The sequence below is a fragment of the Anarhichas minor genome, unplaced genomic scaffold, assembly GCF_050575085.1.
Source record: "Anarhichas minor isolate MPS153535 unplaced genomic scaffold, ASM5057508v1 ptg000055l, whole genome shotgun sequence".
Classification (NCBI taxonomy): Eukaryota; Metazoa; Chordata; class Actinopteri; order Perciformes; family Anarhichadidae; genus Anarhichas; species Anarhichas minor.
Window position 1 is genome coordinate 5,112,501 of NW_027466501.1, and position 23,402 is coordinate 5,135,902.

General features: G+C 44.4%; 2 protein-coding genes across 2 annotated transcripts in view; both read right to left on the reverse strand.

The window, feature by feature from the left end:
• lemd3 (LEM domain containing 3) overlaps positions 1-15,615 on the reverse strand; it is a 16,809-nt gene extending 1,194 nt beyond the window's left edge. The window contains exons 1-13 of the mRNA XM_076076284.1: positions 14,255-15,615; positions 11,200-11,237; positions 9,942-10,011; positions 8,809-8,882; positions 7,243-7,322; positions 6,991-7,136; positions 5,980-6,081; positions 5,074-5,176; positions 4,504-4,682; positions 2,903-2,984; positions 2,721-2,826; positions 2,559-2,637; positions 1-1,018 (exon numbers count right to left, since the gene is read on the reverse strand). The exon at positions 1-1,018 is cut by the window's left edge and continues 1,194 nt beyond it. Of these exons, the coding sequence (XP_075932399.1) occupies positions 852-1,018; positions 2,559-2,637; positions 2,721-2,826; positions 2,903-2,984; positions 4,504-4,682; positions 5,074-5,176; positions 5,980-6,081; positions 6,991-7,136; positions 7,243-7,322; positions 8,809-8,882; positions 9,942-10,011; positions 11,200-11,237; positions 14,255-15,584 (2,556 nt within the window). The 5' untranslated portion in view covers positions 15,585-15,615 and the 3' untranslated portion in view covers positions 1-851. The remainder of the gene's footprint in view (positions 1,019-2,558; positions 2,638-2,720; positions 2,827-2,902; positions 2,985-4,503; positions 4,683-5,073; positions 5,177-5,979; positions 6,082-6,990; positions 7,137-7,242; positions 7,323-8,808; positions 8,883-9,941; positions 10,012-11,199; positions 11,238-14,254) is intronic.
• Positions 15,616-17,101: 1,486 nt separating this feature from the next.
• Positions 17,102-22,615, reverse strand: tmbim4 (transmembrane BAX inhibitor motif containing 4). Its single transcript, XM_076076289.1, has 7 exons — positions 22,415-22,615; positions 21,856-21,964; positions 20,929-21,034; positions 20,655-20,688; positions 20,453-20,570; positions 20,301-20,346; positions 17,102-18,957 (listed from the first exon to the last, which is right to left on the reverse strand). Exons 1-7 carry the CDS (start codon positions 22,503-22,505, stop codon positions 18,751-18,753), a joined length of 711 nt encoding a protein of 236 aa, XP_075932404.1. The 5' UTR covers positions 22,506-22,615; the 3' UTR covers positions 17,102-18,750.
• Between the last annotated feature and the right edge of the window lie 787 nt (positions 22,616-23,402).

The window sequence follows — 23,402 nt, forward strand, 5'->3', positions numbered from 1 at the left end:
GACTGAGGGAAGTAAAGAATAAACATAATAAGAAATAATAATAACTTGGGGACTACATTGGATTATAACTGGAGGAGAAAGCTTCAGGTGGCTGGTACGCTCCCTGATTCTGGTATATTGCTCAGAAGCAGAGAGTCTGGGAGTGCCGCTGGATTAGAAAAATCAAAAGACAAAGGGGACAGAAAAGGCTGTGCATGAGACACATGGAGAACACGACGGTCACAGAGGCTCAGTCCACTGTTCTCTGGATGCACACCTGCTGCCTGGTAACTGAGCAGCAAGAACAAAGGAAAAAATCGAGAGCTTATGGTTTTGCTTTTAATACGGACGATGTAATAAAGCTTGTGCCACCACTAACATGTATTTACAGCCCACCCTCTACAATCACGCCAGCCTCTCTTGACTAAATAATAATAATCAGAATAATAATAACAGGGAGTACATCAACACCCACGCTGTGTCGTATGGAGACATGCAGCCCGTTTCCACGCGGCGCCCAAAGGAGCTCCGTCACGGTGACACACTGTGGAAGAGAAGGAGGGGGGGGGGGGGGGGGGTTGAGGCTCTGCACGCGGCTTAAATATCCCACAAGAACTTTTGCTTCCTTGTTTAAAACCAGGACATTTTAATACAAAGATTATTGAAACAAACACCGCGCAGCTGAACAGCTTTTCTCGCAGTCCTGTGTTGGAAAAAAACAACAACAAAAGAAAACAAACAGAGAAAAGAAGCGCTCTCTCCCGAGACACAGACTGAAGTCTTCCCGTTGTGAAGCAGTGAAGGAGCAGCAGCAGACTGGTGCTGTCATGCTGGGAGGGCACAGAGGACAAATCCAAAAGCTGAGGCCCGCCTCACGAGAAGCCCGAAGAGTTGGCCGAGCCGCGGTGCTGCGGGCGGGCCGTAGTGTTCGTGGTGCCCGGGGGGCTGGAGGCCTTCAGGGGCGTGCTGCAGCCCTGGGCCTGCGGGAAGCGCTGGTGGTACCGGTCCAGACGCAGATACTTCACGGTCACCAGCTTACCTGTCAAGACCAGAAGCAGCAGCCCGTCACTGCAGCGCTCTTCAATACACACGTTTACACTGACAGGAACACTCATTCCAACATGTCCACATCCCACACACCAGTGCTGCTATCTGCTCACGGATGGAAACGGACATTCTCTCGGTTGTATCCCTGCTCTTAACAATAGTGAGAAGATGCTTTGTGTTTTTCCATCCAGATTGTTGTCTCAGCAGGAGCTCAGACTCAATTCATATGTTAAGCTAACACGAGGAGCTGTGCGGGTGTGGCTGTATTGCTACTGGTGAGAAGTGGAAAATGTGATCCAGAGACACTCCAGTTTGACTTCTAGAGAATAGCTGGTCCACCTTAAAAAGGTCGGTCCACCTTAAGTGAGCCTGGGCCGAAGTTGTCGAAACAAAAAAACGCGGGAACTTGGCTTGTGTCTGGAGAATTTGTAAAACGTATTTTCCACCAAATAGCATTAACTGTACACAGTGCCCTGCTGCATTCACAGCATTACAACATCCAACTAAGGCCAGACACGCAGAACATACTATTAATAACAATGGTACCGATGGGTCAGCTGTGAGGAACTGTAGAGATAAGAGGGCTTGGAATTTACGCACTTTTTGCATGAACAACCAAAAGCAACATCAGTGTTCTCCGTCATCCCCGTTTCTATGAACCAGTGATGTCGGGATGAGGGTTGAAAGAACAATAGCCTGCTCCCGATCGCTACAATGAATGGCCATGAAAGTGACGTTTTGTGGAACAAACAGTTCTTATTAAAACTCTCTGACAGCATAAACACACGCGCCATTTGCATTCACAGTGAGTGAGCTGATGACAACGTTATGCGAACTATGAGAATGCTGCTACTGTTCAAATCATCTTATTTACTCCTCTTCCTCCGTTATGGGTAACAAGGCTGCAATGAGACCTCTCCAGCTCGTCCTGGACAACATGCTGCACCTCTCCCCACGACGAGTGTCCAACTCTAAGACGCTCCATCAGGAGCTATGCTACGGCTGGGTTTTACTGAATGCTATGGAAAAAAATCTTTGAATTTAACTAAGCTGCATTGTTAACATCAAAATCAACATCCAGATTATGAACAAGCCATCAAAATGTATATTTTAAATAAAAATGTTTGTCACTTTGAATGATTTTAACTGATAACGTAGAAAAACACTGTTTTTAGATTCGTTGCGGCTTAGGTTGCATTTCATGGCGGCTCCCGTATCGTCATGTCACCGAGGGCTGTCGTGTGAATACAGACGTATATAGACAGCTTCTGACAAACAATGTAACCAATGAATCAATTTATGCCTGAAATAAAAACAGACAATATACTTGTTTTATATATCAAATTCAGACCGGAAACAGGCTGTTTGAGTTGTTAAACTGTCTCATTGTGTTATGGACTGCTCTTCAATGATTTGTCACTGGGCATTCTTCAAAACCCGTGGATGAATTATTTGGACTTCCTGGATGGTACGTCATCTTCTCACCTTGATCAACAGTGTGTGTTCTAAATGTTATTAAAAGTGTGACTTACCATCAAACCAGGAGCCGTGAAGGGCCTTGAAGGCTCTCCCTGAGTGTTCTGCAGAGAGACACTTGACGTAGACACAGCCCTGTGGAGAGAGCACAAGCACAGTGTGACATCACCGCGGCCGACAGCGCGCAGTTGTGACATCACTCACAAGACGGGGCGTACCTCTCGTGAGTTCTTGTCCACCGCGATGTGGACAATGCCGTCGTTGTCATTGCACTTCTCCAGGATGGCCTCGTGGATGGCCAGGTCCCAGTTCTCCCCGACCTCCCTAACCACACAAATTCAAAAGGAGGTTATGATGCGGAAAGTCAACAGCACCTGACAGCGCATCCAACGATACTCACATGACTGGGTCGAACATGTTTCTGATCTTCAGACATGGAGTCAGGCTGTTAGGAGGCGAGTTCCTCCGGTCCAGAGGGAAGGCTGAGGAGGAGAGACAGAAACCTCAGCAAGCTGCTGATCACGTCAGAACACACAGCTGGTTCATCAGGTCCAGTGAACATGTGCCAACAGGCAGGTAAGAGGGACTCAGAGCGCGTATTACAGATGTTAAGAATTAACTGTTAACCAACAATAAGAACTTTGACCCATTATTGCTGTCAGTTTAACAGTTCAAGGAAATATTAAACATTACAAAAAAAGCAAAAGTCAGAGGAGCGGCTTGTCTTTCATTTTGTGGTGATTTTAGCGCCCCTGTGGACAAAGGCAGTAGTGTCTCTGAGCACCAGAGAAAACCTCTCATTTTACTGCAGCAGGGTCCGACAGTCTGCCCCTCTCAGTCCTGCTCCTGGTTCTAGTTCTCCCGTGCTTCCCTTCACTCCAGCGGGTCCAGCAATAGGTACTGGGTCTCCAGCAGCGTGGTGTCAGTGTTGGCTCCCAGAGAGCTCTGCTCCTGGAGGAGGAGATGCTGCTGCATAGCAATGAGCTCTCCTCCTCCAGTCGGAACTTCAGACTGCAGGTCAAAGTTGGCAGCGAAGCCTGAACCTGGTCTGTCCCTGGTGGACCTGTCTCTGCTGGAGGCCCCGCTGGAGTATGAGCTGAAGGAGTTTCTGGTGAACCTGCAGGATTTCATCTGGTTTCACCAGAATCTGACCCGGTGGCTCCGATGACGATCATTAAGAAGAACTCTATAGAAATAGAGCATCTTCTCTCTGATGGTCTCTTTACAGATGGAGGTCTGATAGAGGATCAGGACTACACTCAGACTGTTTCATTGCCAGTTAGAAGTTCCTCACTGGAACTTTAAATGACAACAGCTGGTCCACCTTAAAGGTCATCCCAGCTTAATGAGCTTAATGACTTTAGTCAGCAGGTGGCATAGATAGACACAGGAACTTGGCTCCGGTCTTGTGGCGCAGCATTTATTCACCGACAAATAGACCCCACACACACACACACACACACACACACACACACACACACACACACACACACACACACACACACACACACACACACACACACACACACACACACACACACACACACACACACACACACACACACACACACACACACACACACACACACACACACACACACACACACACACACACACACACACACACACCCTGGCCACCAACTCTCCAAGTTTGTATATTCTGCGTTGGCCAAAATCTGTTTGGACACTTCTAAATTATAACAACTGTACATGTAAATGTATAAGGCCTACATGTTTTGAATCTGCGCATATTGTTTTCAACATTGCTACTAGAAAATGTAATGTACTGAATTATTCTAAATTAAGTTTAACATTATTTGTATTATTCAAGCTAAACCATGTATTTCTTGCACGCACCAGCACACTCACTAAAGCGTTCCATTGTGTGCTGCTCGGATGCCCCCGCAGGACCCGTCTTACCGAGGTAGCATCCTTGACTTTGAGAAACACACATGGCTACAATTTGAAATGGTCTCTGGTCCCAGTAGAAGTGTGCGTTACCTTTTCCCTGCCACACTTTGGAGGGCATCAAGGAGGTCTTGTCACAACTGAGCGAAGGCTGGATCCACCTCCACACCAGGAAGTCCGCTCCACCAATCCTCTGAGTCTCTTTTCTAATCCTGGACTCGTTGGCTGAGAGGAATCTCGCGGCCCGCTCCCAAACCTTCTTCATCTTCTTCCTGTAAAGTATTACAAACACATCTTCCTCACCTGGCAGATCCAAAGCTGCTGTCTTTTAACATCAACCAGACACAGATCACGTGCAGTCACAACGTAGCGTCTGGTGTGGTAGAATGGGCAGCACAATTCTACATGTCATTAGTTTGATAAATCAGGAAACGGGTTCAGTGAACCACGTACCAAACATGACAGGACTTCTTCTAACAGTCCAGATGTACGATTGGTAAAAAGCTCAAAAGTTATTATCGTTTTACCACAATTGTTTCTTTGTCATTTCCTGTTTGGCAGGTTTTCATTTCAGGCCCCGATATACGTTTTTTTTCACCCATATGCAATTTACTATCTGGAATCAGATACCAAAGATCAAGCTGTGGCAGTGTTGCTACTGACCGGTCCTGAGGCTGAACCAGGGAGTCTCTGACATGGGGGATGGGTAGGTAGGGTTGCAGGTCCTGGTTCTCCTGGCAGGCCTCACTGTGGCTCCTCAACACATCTGAACAGCGTTGGGAGGAAATGATTGAAACACATAAAATACAGACACAAACCTGCAAGTAAATGAGATTTAACGTCTCTATGTGCGAGTACTTCTTTATTAACATCTTCTGCTCCAGGAGAGCAGGATCAGTTTAAGAGCTCGAGGGAAAGTATCATGAAACTAGGAGACCAGAGTAATCTGTTGGTACCAACCATGTCATGTCTGAGAGGAGGCCGAGTAACGTTCCGCAGTTAGGCTTTCTGGGAGGGATAAACTGGACTAACTAGAGGCCCAGGGCATTTGTGGACGAGACGTTTCTACAGTGTTCCTAAAGGTCTTGGTGTTTTGGCATTTCTATCAAAATCTCAAGTGGTCAATAAAGCATCAAATAGTCTCAACCAAAATTGCTGCAACAACTTATGAGACATAAGTGAGCATGAGAATGGCCTCATAGACAGCCAACACATTGATTACTGCAGATTAATGACTAGATACATTGACCCACAGTGCTGATCTGCATCTCAAATTTACCTCCAGCTTCCCAACTTTCAGATGATGTATACCACTGCTATGTGGCATATACTGCTGACTTGCTACCTCCCCCTAAAGACCCCGTGCCCCACCTGAAATAGAGAACAATGGGTCTATGGTAAAGAGGGTCCGCTTGTTTTCAAAGCCAGCAGCTTGCCCAGTTCTCCACTGCTTCCAGTCGTTATGATAAAACATATTTTGGGACCATCTTGGTTCCCATGAAGCGATTGCTATTTCTTAATCTCCGAGTGTGGGAGTAAACACATTCTCTTGCTCCAGTCGTTCCTTACCGATGATCCTCTCCACCATGTCGTACATCTGCCTGGTCTCCTCTTCCTCTCTCCTCCAGCGATACTTGGCGTAGCAGACCACGCTCCACACACAGCCCGCCACTGCACATAGACACACACACACATACTGAGGACTACTTCTACTGCTGCAAGGAGCCAAATAATAGGATCACTAATGCTTCTACTGGATTCTAACGGGCCTTTGGACAACAATGGGTTTCAGAGTGCAGTGGTGCCGTTGATGTGTGAAAGGCCCACGAGGAAGCTTATCTTAAGCAAGTCCCTTAATCAACACTGTTGATGATTTATATATCAAGCACACTGCATAAACACATGCATCTCTTTCCTTAGAACACCTACATTTGTAGGATTTCAAAATGTGTGGCTTTTGTGACTCCAAGTGCTATTATGGACGGATGGATGTGAACAGTTCACCCCTCAAAGTGTGAAATAAAGTTTTACTGCCGATCGTTATCGGCCCATCTTCAGTAGAAATATGTGATCTAGTCGCCAACCCCTGATAGTGCTACATTGTGAACAACAACTCTGTGTTGAAATGGTGCACGAATCAGTTCACCCTTTGCCCCACAGGCTATGCTAAGCTAGCTACTGACGGTATACCGAAACTCTATACATGCTGCTTTTGCTTTTTGATGACTGTAGCAGTGAACAAAGACTTACCCGGCTATACAGGAACATTGCTGTTCTTTAATTGATGTGGTGGTTCACTTTCACACTGGTCTTTATCTAGTTAACCTGTTTTCATCCTGATAGATCCTTTAAACTCATACTGTAGACCCTCATACTGTGTCTGCTTCTCTCTGAAATCTCTTTATACTTTTTCCAAGAATGAAATAATATCTATTATGGGAGTGCAGTTAGTGACAGTGTGGGCTCCATGATAACGTAGCTCTGTCAAGGGTCACTTTACTTTGAGAACACACTAATTAGCAGTGATCTAACACTTCACATGGTTTAGGCCTGCTGTTTGTGTGGTGTGGCGTTTCTTACCGACTGCAATGAGGAAGACTCTGCTGATGACGGTGAGGAAGGCTCGGCGGAAGCGGCATGTGAAGGGCATCTTGGGATGCGTGGACTCCAGACGAAAGATCTCGGACACATCGGTCAGCGGATTGTCAGCTAACTGCCCAGTCAGCCTACGCACGGACAAAAACACATACACACACACACACACACTCAGAGTGAGTAAGGATGTCACATGCAAGGCTTGTCATCAGCATGAATATGTATATCCTGTGTTACCTTATCCCAACATCCTGGCCCGTCCGGATGATCCACTCCAGAGCAGTTTCAATGAAGCCTTGAAACTCCTGATTCTGAGTCTGAACAAAAGACACATGGTACTGATGAGAGGAACAGTACCAATCAGTTTCCCAGAGATCCCACTCCTGCTTTATCAGTACTGCTGTTCAGTAACGCTCCATACTCCGGGTGTCATCTTGAGCTCTGCTTTCACTGACTCCAGTTTGCTCCATCCTAAATGTGGTGACGGCTGCTACAGACCATAAGCAGAGGCAAACTGGTGCCGACACGTTCTAGACAGCCGTTAGATGCGGTGACATCCACTCCAGTTGATAACGTTCCTGCTTGAACAAGTTCTTTTTAAATGCGCCGATCAACAGGGTCAAACGTCAGCTGATTGGCAATGACCGTCGACCGGCTGATCCGGGTCATACACCGGATTTAGTTTTGCTGGTCAAGTTTACGAACACGATGAGGGAACGTCGCGCGCAGACAGCAGCACGGATCGGGTTAAGTCGCGCGCACAGTCAATGTCACGGCCACACAGTGTTTTGTAATAAACACATCATTTCATTAGAATTTTCCATGAAAAAAGGTTATAAAAATGTTTATGTACGCTGTCATTTAGTTCTTAAAAAGAAAGAAACGGGACTTGGCAGATCAGATATCTGAAAAGCGGAATAGGCCAAGAGAATGGAGCATCTCTAAATCACCTCTTTGTTGGTCTATGACGTAATCTGTATTTTTGTCTGTTGCGTAACGGTTTGCCTCGACTTGGTTGACTTGTCTAACACTTATAAAAAGAAAGCGAACAAACTGGCAAAGACACGGCAGTTCCTTTGATTCCTGGGAGGAAAGTGAGAAGTTAGCTTCATCGTTGTATGTGAACGCAGGAGGGCGCGACGTCTGGCAGCATCAGCACATGGACCCACACCTCACACTAACACCGCTGTGTAGTCGCAGACACAGGATCGTAAAACAGAGAAGAGCTCACTTTGGTGACAGGTTTGTTCCGTCTGCCAGAGCAGCCCTGAACAAACTGCTACATCCTGCCTGATAGCTACTGCACATGTGCAAACTAATACTACACACCTGTGCTTTAACACTCTTGTGCACCAGATTATTGCTATGATAATGCTACATTGTGAACAACAAATCTGTGTTGAAATTAGCAAGATGGCTAGTTAGCGTTAGCTGTTAGCAGCACAGTCCTGCTTGGCTAAATGATTGGAGCTAACAGCTAACGTAGCATTGAGTTACATTACAATGCGTTGAAGCTCTATTCAGTAATAATAGTATTGGGAGAAGGTAAATCATAACTTTATCATGTGTTGAACTGTAATCTTGTAAAATGTAGTTTTTGGTGATAAACTTCAATAAATACAGTCGTTTGAAAGAGATGTTTTCACAGCAACATAAGATAGATATTAGAGATGGAGTTATGAGCTGTTTAACTTCCTAACACTTGTTCAAAGCAGCGTATAAGACATCATTAGAACTGCTCATCAGCCTCACTACTGTCATCAGAACCCGTCTCAGGGTCAGTGATGTTATGTGTGGACGTACTAGCAGATACGCAGAGGCCTCTTTCATGGACAGACTCCTGTTGGGATGCTGCTGGTCTCCACAGTCGTGCTGGCCTGTAATCACAACATCAAGCCATCACCGCTTGTATCAACACGATACGTCTTCACAGTCGTATAGTACTCCTTTAGTACTCCTGTTCACTGGGCATGGGTATGACCTACACGTTACATCACAGCAGACTTTAAATACACTGTAATGGATCATTTCAAGAGGATGTGATTTGAATAAAGTACTCTGGATTAAGAATTCATTAAGATATCATCTCTTGGGGATCAGTCAATTGCCCAATTATTCTTCCATTACAGCATTAAAAGTACTGAGGACCTCTCCTTCCCATTTCACAATGTATCATCTTTCCTTAATCTGTAGTATAGAAAGTGAAAATGTGTCTTTTAATGTCACTGTCTGGAAGTATGAAGGCAAATCAATGTCGAAATCCGTGAGCACAAATGAGATCCCGCATGTGTGTAGAGGTCCCACGCGTGCAAATCAAAAAGGCGCGCACTTATATTACTTTGTCGAGCGCTCTTAATTCACTCCACACAGAATATCTCTGGTCACGCCAGCAAAACTCCAGCCTGTGAGGAGAACGCGGCGTCTCCTGGTGCTCGACTACCATCACTGCTCTTCTGCTCGCGGAGCTTTCACCTGCTCGCTCACCAGTACTCTCTTTCTGACAGTAAGTGGGCGGACCCAGTCACCATTGTATCCCTAGATTTAACTGGTTACAATCTTCGTCTTTGGAATGGCCAGAAATCACTGTCGCTATAGAGGTGGTTTTCAGATTGCACTACATCTCAGAGGTAAATATCTTACTCTCTACTACACGGAGTGATGCAAGAGCGCTCGCAAAAGTAATATAAGTGTGCGGCTGTTTGACCTCAACACAGACGCGTGGATCTCATTTGTGCTCGTGGATTTTGACATTGATTTGCTTTCATATCAGGAAACAGGTTTCATACATTTTTAACCCATATTTGCTAAATGACACTGGAAACTGAGCCGCTCATATTCGCTACATGGCCCTAATAATAATAATAATGTCTTGTTCCGTCCCACTGCTCTACGGTCAGTCAGTCAGTCACAGAGCGTAGTGCAGAGTTCATAGCTACCTGCGACGTTGGCCAGGTGGTCATGCAGATTGAGCAGCAGCTTTAGGATCAGGTCCTTCGTCGCCTTGTCCTGCAGACAATAAATACTCAGTGGACACACACTACAAACAGAACTGCTGCTATTTAGTTCATCTGTAGAGCTTTCGGATGGCAAAAAAAAAAAAAAAAAAAAAAAAAGATTCACACTGAAAACCGGAATGGAAGCAAAATATTAGAATCTAGTGGCCCGGATCTAAATACGAGTCCCAACTAACAGAGTATCTGCAGACACCGAGTTCTATCCTCTACATGCGTTTACTTAAATGTAGATAAGGTATGTATCAAAAAGGGTGACACTAAATTTGACACACCTTCTCTAGTTGATCCAAATACTGAAGACCCTGGCACTGAACTCATAAGATGACATTATAATGCGACTCGATCGGCCTTGTTGAACTACAGAAGCATCCAGTCGTGGTTGGACAGGTTTTACGGGTTGGATCGTCCATCACAAATGGTCTTAGGCAGAGTACAGACGCCAGCTGCAGAGAGCATTTAAACCAGACAGCAGACTTGTTCAAGGCCAATAATCAAGTTAGTCCAAAACGAACATGAGTTAGTGACAGCTGATGTGACTTTAACTGGTGAAAGTGACAGTCACTGGTGGCGAAAAAATGAGCTTCTGCTACCGCTAATGACAATAGAGTGCTGAATAGGCATGCCCCCGATACCCGGTTCTAAACGGGAACCGATAAGACAGTAGTAAATACCCGGAGAATCGATGAGGTCCGGAGTTAACGGTTCTGCTATCGGTGCTTTAGAAGTTAGGGAGTGAGATCTCTACGGGAAAAAAATCAGCGTTGCAAACCTCCTCTCTCCGACTCTTTACTCCGGCTGAGTACAGCGGGAGACACACATCATGGCAGAGAGAAGAAGAAGATCCAGAGTGTGGCTACACACCAGCAGTTTATCACAACATTTGACCAACAAACAATAAGCGATACGATACCCATGCCTTCTCAAGAGTCACCCACATAATGCACTGAAGAGGCTGAGGTGGACAAAACACAGCCGAGCAAAGGAAGGATGGGATTCTGATCCGCTTTACTTTGCATTAAAACATGGCCAGATCTGCTCTGGACATCTCTCCAATTAGACCTATCTACCGATTAGTGAACGCATGAAATGAATTTAGAACCTAGTGAGTCTCATCATATTGGACCAAAACAACATTGCCGTACAAAGAACTAACAGAAGGGTTCAGGAAATATCTACTTACGTAAGAGTCAAAGTCGCTGCCAAAAGGGTGGCTCTTTACTGCAACAGAGGAGAGAGAGAGACACATTGAGGGAGACAGACAGGCAGCATGCTCACTAGAAACACACCACACATGTAAGAGGCACCAGCTGGATGAGGAGAGGGAAAACTCCGTCTTTTACATCAAGACGGTGCGTTTGGAGACTGTGGAATGTGAGTGTAGTTCAGACATCACTTAACGGGTGAGTCAGAGTCTGTACATGAGACTCACCCACACCAGCGAGGCACTTGGAGCTCTGCCATCTCACTGCACTGGCCGTAACCACGGTCACTAAATTCATTCTTCACTGAATTGTATATACATACATACTGTATGGAGTAAGGAGGTAGATATTTTTCTCTCGGTAAAGATATCTTCATGGAGCACAATGCTGACTGTTTATACATTAAAATAGGAAATGTACACATTGAGATCTAGAAAACATGTTAAATGCGTTTCCTTCCATTTCAAACACATTTTCTAAAAAGTATAAACCTGCGTTCCTGGTTTACGTCCATGTTTGTTTTCTAATCGGGTTCTTTCCTGCTTTCACTGGCACATCTTTTAGGATCTGTGACGCTATTCAGAATCGTAAAAGATCCTTTTCTAACCTAAACTTTAATTTAGAATTATGTGAGCACTATTACAGTTGATTGACAATATTATTCCTTTGTTTTTTATTGTCGATAAGGGTTTGCTTTATGGGTAATCTTCTGAGCGAAGTCTGGCATGCCTCCTCAGCTGACTCTCTGACCCTGGTGTGTGCTCTTGTGCCCTTGGCACTCGCAGACTTCCTGGGAACGCACCCGGAAGTCTGGACAATTGTACTCATCCATGCATCGTGGAGGACGGGTGAACGTTTGGACCAGCTAAGGGCCACTGCATGGAGACTGCTGAGAAAAGTAATTTGCCTGATCACAAACGCATCAGAAACAACACCGTCTACTGTGTTTGAGGCCGGGATCTGTGCCAACATTTTCTTAAAGATGGAGTGCAGAACTTTTGTTTGGCATTAGGAGTAATTGAATATAGTATTATTAATATCTGATTTAAACTATACAAACACTGTCGACGGGCGTAGCATTTTTGCCTGTAGGTGAGCTCACATCTCCCTCAGAGGCCATCTTTAGACGCCGATTGCTTTCTTTTTGGGACTAATCCTTCCTCTGAACGCCGAGTTTCTTTTTAATCCAGACATTTTCTTAGACGCTATAGTTTCTGCAATCCTCCTAGCTGCATCTGATGTCATGGTATTGGGTAATTTGGGTAGACTGACCTACCATGTAACCATGGATAGGCAGCACGACTGTTCTTCTGGTGTTCTCAGCACAGGAATGTCACCACAAACACCAGACACCACAGCTCGGTGTACGTAGAAATACAGAGAGCTTTATCTGGTAGGCTTGATCAGTATTGTCTGAACTGGTTTGGCAAGGGATTGAATGTAACGGCCTTTCATTTATGTGGAAAAGTCCCGCGCTACAGCTTCAAAGAGGGATGGATGAAGTTACTGTCAGATAGCAGTCTATTACAAAGCAAATCCAGCAATCGCATCCGCATGAGGGATGGATTCAAAACAGGACTGTGCACACTGATCTGTCCTGCAGGTTTGCGTTAGTTGACAAGATATAGTCACACTGGTTACAAGAGGTTGAAGCCATGGGGTAAGGTGAACAGTGGTCATGTGCTCAGTGTCCCTAGAATATAGCTGGTTAGATAGCGCCACCAGCCAGCTATCTGTAGGGCTGGGCTATATGGCAAAAATCTTCTATCACGGTATAGGTCATTCTATATTTTGATAATGAGATATATATATACACATATACACACACTCACCGGCCACTTTATTAGGCACACCTGTTCAATTGCTTGTTAACATAAATAGCCAATCAGCCAATCACATATCAGCAACTCAATGCATTTAGGCATCTAGACGTGGTGAAGACGACTTGCTGACGTTCAAAGCGAGCATCAGAATGAGGAAGAAAGGGGACTTAAGTGACTTTGAACGTGGCATGGTTGTTGGTGCCAGACGGGCTGGTCTGGGTATTTCAAAAACTGCTGATCTACCGGGATGTTCACGCACAACCATCTCTAGGGTTTACAGAGAATGGTCCGAAAAAGAGAAGATATCCAATGAGCGGCAGTTGTTTGGACCAAGATGCCTTGTTGATGTCAGAGGTCAGAGGTCAGAGGAGAATGGGCAGAGTGGATGGAGATGATAGAGAGGCCACAGTAACTCAAATAACCACTCGTTACTACCAAGGTATGCAGAACACATCTCTGAACGCACAACATGGAACCTTGAAGCAGACGGGCTACAGCAGCAGAAGACCACACCGAGTGTCACTCCTGTACTCCAATGGCCTCCACAGTCACCACAATCCAACAGAGCACCTTTGGGATGTGGTGGAACGGGAGATTAGCATCACGGATGTGCAGCCGACAAATCTGCAGCAACTGCGTGATGCTATCATGTCAATGTGGAGCAAAATCTGTGAGGAATGTTTCCAACACCTTGTTGAATCTCTGCTACGAACAATTAAAGCAGTTCTGAAGGCAACAGGGGTCCAACCTGGTACTAGCAAGGTGTACCTAATAAAGTGGCCGGTGAGTGAGTGAGTAAGTAAGTATATATATATATATATATATATATATATATATATATATATATATATATATATATATATATATACACACAATATGATTCCGTTGAAAGACAATAAATTATCATATTGAAATTTTCGTCCAGCCATAACTGCCTGATATGTCTTGATATTTTTGCTCAGATATTTTCTTTCAGAATTTATCAGAATGAAATCTGATTATTGTGAATCTCACTAAGCTTGAAAAAAAAAAAAAAAAAAAGTGTAGTTACAGCTCCACAGCAGGTGTGTTCATCTAGCAGCTCTGTTGACATGTCATGGAGCACATCACAAATATTCACTTTAGATTGTTGTAAAACCAGTTGGCATAATTTGTGCTATGGGGGATAAACAATGGAAAAGCTTAAATTGCACGTTTGTCTGAGACTTACTGACTCCATCCACCTCCGAGGACCCAGAGCCCCTCATCCTGAGGTACATGAGGCCCAGCAGCAGAAAGAAGAGGCAGGCCGCCGTGAGCAGGAACATGGACAGGTAGTGAGCACTAAAGCTCCCAGAGCAGGCCACCTCGTCCCGTTTAAACTGCTGCAGCAGCTCATCCTCCGGGACAGACAGCGTCTGCTTCAGCACCGCCTGGCTGTACGAGTGGTTGGAGTGGTTGCTCCTGTAGGTCTGGGACAGACTGCTGTAGTTGGAGAAGCGCGGTCTCAACCCGATGGCGAACCTACTAGTGCTGCCACTTCTGGAGGCTCCGTCCTCGCCGTCGAGGTGGTTGTTTTTGCCAGCCTCTCCTCCGTGGTTCTCGGCGAGGGACACGTAGATGGATTTCCTGGGAAAGTTGTGGCTGCGCAAGCCTCCGGACGGGTCCGAGCCCGTTCTCCTGACCTCGTCTTCCTCACCCTCCTCCCTCCGGCTCCCCACCATATTTAGACTATCGGGCGGGTTGACTTGTCTGGCTGCCCCTCCCGTCTGAGACCCTCGGCCCACTCCGTGGGAAGGAAACCCCGCTTTCGGGTGGCTCCGTCTAGGCTCCAACCTATCCCGCTGTTGGTCTCCGACACTTAGGCCCACAACCTCCTCCTCGTCCGAGTCTGAGTAATCCCCAGCTAGCTTGCTAGTGTTTAAATGAGACGCCCCGCAGCCATTTAAAGAGCGAGAGTTCTTCTCCGTTTCCCCCTCATAGTCGTCCTCGTCCCCCGACTCGTCGTAATCCCTCCCTCCCGCCTCAGGGCTGGATCTGGCACGAACTCCCCAGCCCAACGAGACACCTCTCTGTCCGCCCGGACCCGGGGAAGACTTGTTGCTATTCAGCGTACTCGCAGCGCCATACTGACTCTTGCTAGCCACTCTTGGTGTTGTAACGGGCCTTATCTTCGGTTGCTGTGGAAAACCGGGGCTCCGGTCTGCCTTACTGCTATGATTGAGGCCTTTTCTTTTCAGTGGAGTTTCGGCGTCAGATTCATCGGAGCTGAAGCCGAGGACGGAGGACTTCCTGCCCGGTCTCCTGCTGGAGCTCAGGTGCGTGACGTCATGGCTGGCTGGCCTGGATCCCGCCGTGTTGCCTCCGCCAGTGCTGCTCTTGATGGCCCCGCTGCTCCGGGTTTTACCCGGCCTGGAGCCTCGCAGCTGTTGCTCTTCACGAAACTTTTTCAATTTCTTCAAATATACCGGGCGAGTGTTTTCGGTAACCGGGCCTGGAGTGAAACCAAATCGCTTTAATTCGGAGAAAAGCTCCTCATCCGTTAACTGCGTTGACGCCATCTTGGACAAAACTCTCGGAGATGGTAGTGTAACGGAAATGACGTAAGGTTGAAGCGGTAGTAGACCGACTGTGCTGCGTTCACAATCAACAGCAAACTGTTGGCTAAAGAGGTTAAATGGTCATACGGGATTATCTCAGATATACAACCTTTCCCAGTACACATAAAGAATGTTAGTCCTGGTGTGACTCTATAGCTAATGACTCTGGGCAAAGGGCTCTGCAGTAGATGAACAATACATAGACAATGTGTGTGGAACTCAGATTCAGCGCCAAACACTTAGCGCGTCTTTCATGCAAACGGTTATTTCCTGCAAAATAAGAGAAATACACTGTACAGAAATGTACAAAACAATATATCCCACCAAGTCTTACATCTCGAGATTTGAAGATGTCACCAACAAATGTAATTTTCGTAAAGATGACGAAGACACAATAAAATATTTACTTTATGAATATTCATATACTACAGTGTTCTGGGGGAAACTTGAGGATTTGTTTTTGCCAACCAAACAAACCAGAGATATTATTTTATATTCTGAAAACAAGAACTTAAATACAACAGATTGTTTACTTACTTACCTTATTGGGAACATCCATAAATCCAACTTTTCTGAGTTTCTCCATCTATTAAGCTATTCATTTTTGTATTTGGAAATTACATTGAGTCTGTTGAGTATATTAGTAATACATGTGCAATTAGAATTGGTCCGCTTCAGGAGTTTTCTGCACCTTATTGTTCAATAATTTGTCTCACTTGTATTTTTTTATTTATTACTCGTTATTATATTATTACTTTTGTATTAGCAGTAGTAATATTTATCCCCTTATATCTTCTATCTGTACGAGTTAATATGTTATCTTAGTGTTTTATTTTACATTTCCTGTCTTGATTTAACTCGATGTGTAACTATAGCCTATAGGGCTGAAATGGATGTCTGCTTTTTGGGTCACCCATATTGTGTGAAACCCCTCCACTCACAGGTCCAGAACCAGCATGTAGGCTAGGTGGTGTGCAGGCAGCTCTTTTGAGGTACCTGTGCTGGACCATCAACACCACCAGCCATTGAAAAGCAGTTCGTTGACATTAATCTCATGAGGGTACTTCACTCGGGTAGTCTCCCAGATACTTTTTCCTTTTAAAACTTCCACAGCAATACACGTTGCAGCTAATCTTCTAATTGGGTTTGTGAGCTGAGTTTAGTACAGGAATGCTCTCAGCTTCATGGCTTTATTCAACCATTAAAGCTTCAGTCGCAGACGTAACTTTGTGATAGGATCAACAGTATTCACCTTTAAGTCAGTATTTCATATTTTTGAAGCATGTCGTTACATCTTCTACCTTCTTTTCGGGAATAGGATCAAATTCATCTGCAAGGTTCAGAAGAAAGAAAGAAATCATTCTGGTAAAGCCATTTGTTTCTGCTGTTAGGCGGCAACAGGACAAAACCAAGGTGTAGCTAAAAGACGTGCCAGCAGAACTCCAACCAACAAAACAAATCCACACATCTTAAACCTCTCGGTTACATTTCCCATTCGGGAAAATATTGGAATCTTTATTGTGACATGACTGACAGCTCCTTAAAGAATGTTTACGGCAGTTAAAGGGGCAATCAATCATAAACATAATCAATACAACACAATGACTGTAAGACATAAATCTGCTGTTAGCCCACTACAAACCCAACTCCCATCTCATTAAGACATGCACGACTGTAGTCTGAAGCTGGAAAACATTCCATGTGCTCCATTTATTGACTCATTCAATAGGAGCAGTTATAGCAAATGTCTCCATAACAATTATCCATATCCCGATGCTCGAGATTACTCTACAATCACATAGTATTTATCTAAACCCTCAACATTCAAAACTTTATTAACCGCACTACTTCAGTACGCCGATACATTTACACCATTGAACTATGTACAATCACACATCAATAACCCCAGGCATGCGCTGCATTAAACGGAATAGACATTGTGCATCATGAGAGGTGCAGTGATACTGATGGAATACAAACTACTCGTGTTTGACAACATCCAACAATAAATTCAGTTTGAGAATAAAATGACAAAAAGGTGCAAAACCCCAATGAGCAGTAGTGTTGGAAAAATGTACTCTCTAATGCCTCACAATATTATATATAATATATATACATTCACATGTAATATATGTACATGTATACACTCAGTTGCCAGTTTATTAGGTACACCTTGTGAAAGTGCTGCAATAAATCCCCTTTGTTGTTATAATGTTGGATTTCTATTGGAACAGCTGAAGAGAGCTGGAGATTCAGCGCTCTGATCATTTTGGAGGATGTAGTTTGTGATGCTCTGTGTGATGGGACCATTGCTAGGTCTTTATCTTCAGTACTGGGACTATTCCTCAGTGAAACGGAATATTTGAGCGCTCTACAGCGCCAATAGGGATTTAAATCAAAGCCTCCTCATTTGATTGGACCGCATAGAAGTGGGCGGGCCTAGAATGTAGCCATACAGAGCTAAAGAGGACTGCGGCTCCACACACACCTCCCTCGTCACTAACAGTTCCAGATTGATTGATTGATGTCGTGATGTTATTGGTTCAAACTGGTTGGTGCTAGCGTACGTAAGCAAAAGTCATATCGAGTTTTACGGGAAGGAAAGTTGATTGGATTCTGATATCAAAATTTGAGGAACAAAAATGCTGAATATTCCAACCTTCATGGAGCTAAGATGTATTGCAGGAGTCGTGTGTTAGACTGCATTAGTTTTAGCTCAGTGTTCCTAAGATGAGCTGAAACTAATGCAACTGAGTGTATATCACATGTGCAATGTATATGTTTATAATAATAGTAGTATATTACACAAAAAGTGTCAAAAGCACAAGGAGAGCTGCAAATAAGCCAGCTGGGGGTGCTAGTGGGCTCTATATCCAATCATGTGGTGTACCTTTAGGTCATTGAGCTCTTTCATGATGTCATGAGTACATTTTGGTTTCAGATCAAAGCAAACATCACTGATATAGATCGAATTAACTGAATAAAAAAAGGTCAACTAGCAACAAAGAGAAGTCGGGTGAGATAAACAGAAGAACGTCGTGAAGACGCCCGTGGACAGTTTCCTCTCTAAAATCAGGGTGATCAAACACGTGTGTGGGCTTTTGCAGTGAGCTGAGTGAAGCGGCTTTCAGTGCTTCTTCATGGAATCCAGGAGACGCAGGATGTGCAGGAAGAGGTTGACAATGTCCAGGTAGAGGTTGATGGAGGCCAGGATGTGCTCCTCGGGTGAGAGCTGCTTCATCAACAGGTGGGTGTCGTAGATGATGAAGCCACAGAAGACCAGGGCCCCCGCTCCAGACATGACTAGCTCGGTGCTGTCGCTGTTGAAGAAGAACTGCAGGGAGAAGAACAGTCAGCATGAAGGGGGGGTTGAAGGGTTCTCCGTGAAGTGGTATCCGAGCAGAGGGACTTTGCCTGCTACATGGAGTGGCTATTTTAAGAGATGGAATATCAGACTTAGTCAGTAAACGGCCTCAAGTATGTCGACAATCGTGTTCCACAGCTTCCACATTTGGGCGGGGCAATTCAGCAAAAAGTTATCACGGTTGACGACATGAGTCTCCGACCTCATTTTAGTCACGTCCCTACGTTCTATTCATCTATTGCTTCATACAGGCTTCTGAAGTACAACAAGGAATCTACCATTACATCAGCGGCAGCTTTCAGTCAACACGATGCAGGACAAAGCACAGCTAAACACTGATAGAAAATAGAGTGTGTGTGTCTGTTGTGAGTCTGTTGTGAGTCTGCCATAGAGAGGTGTGGCAGATAAGAGCACAGTAAAAGCCAGACATGAAATATTCACATGCAAGTATTTTGTATTTCCGTGTTGTGTATTTATCATGCCCACGGTGTGCAAAGGCTTGAAGAGTCCTTTCTGTCTCTACACATCCATGAAGAGTCTTCATACAATGTACGGTCACCACAGAAAGTGAAACTTGTTTAAGCTTGAGCTGATGCGTCTTTGCCAAACTCTGCATCGCCTACAGACAACCTGTTCTGCCCTCTTTACATTTAAACATGCTTTGTTAATATTATACATGCTTCACTGTTTAATGTTACCGACAGACAGCATCCTGCTCTCTGATAGACAGATAGATAGATAGACAGATAGACAGATAGACAGATAGACAGACAGATAGACAGATAGACAGATAGACAGATAGACAGATAGACAGATAGATAGATCACAGTCCACAGAGACAAAACCCACTTCAAAAAACTTGAATCCATGTCAGTACAGCTTTTCTTTTCTTACATTATGTTTTTGATTTGATCAGTTTCTTTATTTCCATATTCGTTTCTCTTTCTGTTGCTTGAGTCGTACTCTCTATTTTTCCATGTGTCTGTCATTCGGAAGCTTTCTCTTTCTGTTTTCTCTCAATTTGCTTCTTTATTTCTTTCTTTAAAAATAAAAATCACACACCCGCCACATTCATTTCAACGAGGCCCTTTTGATTGATGCTCTGGAGTAATGACACAGAGGGATCTGGCTTCATGATGTGGCTCTCCTAGTACATTACCATGATTTCAGCTGGATAAACAAGATGGAGGATAAAAAGTGACAACTTTCCAGAGTTGTAAACCCTTTCTCTTACTGTGCAGTGCTTCGGTGTCTGATAAGGCCTCAGGCTCATGGTTACTCTCACATGAAATAGACACTTTTATGTCACTTACCCTCATGCAGCTTGCAATGAGGAGGATCCACAGGCAGGCGAACAGTCTGTAAGCACACAACAGATCAGTGAAACCGACAGTGGCTCCCTCTGGAGGAGGGAGATAGCAGCACTGATTTATAAACAACTGAGCGGCCGTCATGGCACACTCACCCTGCTCCCAATTTGCTGAAGTCTCTCTTGGACTGGAAGGTGTAGACTGTGAGTCCAGCAAACACAGCGCAGGTCAGGAACAAGGCTTGCAGTACAGTGGAGTATTCATAGAAGGTCACTGCGGAAAGAAAAAAAACTCTGCGGTTAGTCTGCAAACAGGTTTAAAGAAGGGAAAGTCACTCAATCAAAAAATAATACTTACAAGCTGTGGCCACAGAAATTGCTTCCAGCAGAGTCTGAAAACAAGACACGATTAGTGATACTTACACTCAAACCAGCTAGAGGCTCCGAGAACAAGCTACTGTAAAGACTACAGTCACTGAGCAGCTAACATGAAATGAGTTCATATGGAATTCAATGGAAGGGGTTCACACACAGCACCTATATGCTGGACAGTGTAGGATGGACTGTAGTGCTCTAACCAGATAATCTAAAGCTTTCCTTCTCCAACACTGAGCTAGCAAAAGAAAGCTTACAAATACGAGCAGCAGGTAGAGGTTGACTGGATGCTGGTGTCTGTACACAGCCAGGGCCACCAGAACCACCAGAGAGCCCAGAGCCGAAACCAACACCACAGCAGGACTGGGGAGGAAACCAGATCACAGTCAGACAGCATGGCTAACACAAGCTTCAAGGGTATCATCTCAAAAAGGTGTGCGATAAATCAATTCCAACGCCACTCTTTAAGTGGGAGCAGATGATTGTAAATACAGGATGATATCAATAACAGTCAAAAGAGGACTATTTAAACAAACATATGGAAAGGGTCCAACTGTTATACATTATACATCAAACACAACTGATATTAGCTGGAAGCACAACTTTAAAGGAATACTTCACCCTCAAAATGACCCTTTGTATATCAGTTGAAGTGTTGAACAATACTTCATTTTACTCGCACGCATCAGCAGTGAACAAAGAATCCGAAAAGCTAAGTAAATCCTTGATGAACTGAAGTCAATAGGGTCGAGGTGCAACAATAGCTAAAGCACATTTAAACAACCTTTTACCAACGCTCATGCTTGCACACAGCAGTGGCTGAGGTGTTTTAAATGGTTAGTGTTTGGAGAACTGGATAAATGAGACTTAGGTTATACTGAACAAGTTGTGTGTTTGTAAAGGATGTTCTGATATAGTTTTGCTGTGGTTAAACATGGCCTCCACTTACGTCAACTCATTAAGGATTTACTCCGTTTTTTGGTTCTTCATTCATCAAGGGGGCATGCGAGAACAACAACGTTTTCTTTAAGAAATCAAGGTAGCAGGGAATGAGTAACTGATGTATTTACTTTAAAATATCACTATGTTATGGATAGAGATTCACATAGGAAAAGGAAAGGTCTGTGGTTCCCTACACTGTGGATGTAAAGTGAAGCTGCCTGGTCTCATCTTGATATCCTCACCTGGCGTGGACAAACTCCTTGATGGTTTGAGAGAACATGAAGAGGGCAGAGGTGGCTGTGGTCAGGATGATCTGCACGCTCAGCAGGGTGTACACCTTCCTAAGGAAGTCTGATCAACAGAGACAACAATGGAGTCATGACAGTACAGTTGCTGAGCCCTCAGCTGGATTGTACACTTAACGCTAATTAACCAGAGGCTACGACTTTTATGTGTTAATGTGTGAGAACATACCACCATCTTCACAGCCGGCTCGTTTATTTAACAGTAAGCGGTACAACAACACCAGGTACGTAGCGTTAGTTAGGTTTAACCATAGCTTCAGTTGACGTTATAGCAATGCTATCACCGTAGACGCTGGAATGGTTAAGCTAATGCTAGCTACTGGCTTAGGTTTCAACCAAGCTAACACTATGCTAACACTTATTCAGACACCGTAGTAATGAATGTTTGTTAGTTATAGCTATAACAACAGTACAGTAATGTATATGTCTGCAGTACAGAATGTTAACTAGTGCTAGCTGACGTGGCTAGGTGCGACCCAAACATTACTTTACTTACCCATACGTATCTGGATACTGGCTGTGGCGACATTCGTGCCATAGTTAAAGTCGTCTTCGATTGAAGACCTGGGGTATTTTTCAGTACTCATCGTGTTTCTTCAACGTGTTCTCAGCTCGACAAAGAAAGGTAGCGTTAAGTCGTTACTGTGGCTTCAAGAGAACACGGAAACGCTGGTGTTTGAGAGGCGGCGCTCGTGACCAACGCCAGGACGTGACGTCAGCGAGCTGAGTAAACATCATGTCATTTTAAATAATCGATTTACTCATTTATGTCAAAACAGATTAAATAAAAAAATATTTGATGAACAAATAAATAAATGTCCTCTTATTTCATGTGTTTTCAAGTTCAAACTTTAATCCTTAATGTTTCTGAGTAAATGTAATTTGTTGTGATCTTTATTTATCTTTTTTACCAAGCTTCCACTGGTTTAACGTCACATTGCAATGAATTGTGGGTAATTCCCTTGGCCAAAGTCTGCATCTAATGCTGATTTACGGAAAGTGTTCATAAAGGGCTCAAAATGTCTGCCAGAGAGCTTCAAACACTCGATGATTTGACAGTAAGGAGGGACAAGTCTCTTAATTACATCCACGTTTCCCTCACTTGCGTCATTTCCTTGCGTCTTAGTTCCTCCCACCAGGGGAAATGGGTGCATCCCAAGTCACTCAATTACATCCACGTTTCCCTCACTTGTGTCTTGCGACATGAAATGATGTACTTGAAGAGAAACGCACCAACCAGGAAGAGACTCAGAATTACAGGGGCAAAACAACCACAAAGAGACACAAAATTATACCACAAAGAAAGACAACATTACTACAGAGAGAGAGAGACAAAGCGAAGGGGCAAAACAACCACGGACATAAAATATCTACAAAAAACAATTATATAGTGACACAAAACAACTACAATGAGACAGAAAATGACCACAAAGAGGCTGAACAGTAAAGTCCGTTTCTTGCTGCTATTTGGTAGAGGCGGAGGG

What these genes read in the sequence shown, in the direction of transcription:
- tmbim4 (XM_076076289.1), bottom strand. Translation starts at nt 22,505, where the DNA reads ATGAGTACTGAAAAATACCCCAGGTCTTCAATCGAAGACGACTTTAAC. An exon ending in TCTACCTGCTGCTCGTATTT is followed by an intron (nt 20,689 to 20,928) that starts GTAAGCTTTCTT and finishes TCTTGTTTTCAG; the next exon opens with ACTCTGCTGGAAGCAATTTC. An exon ending in TTCAGCAAATTGGGAGCAGG is followed by an intron (nt 20,347 to 20,452) that starts GTGAGTGTGCCA and finishes GTGTGCTTACAG; the next exon opens with ACTGTTCGCCTGCCTGTGGA.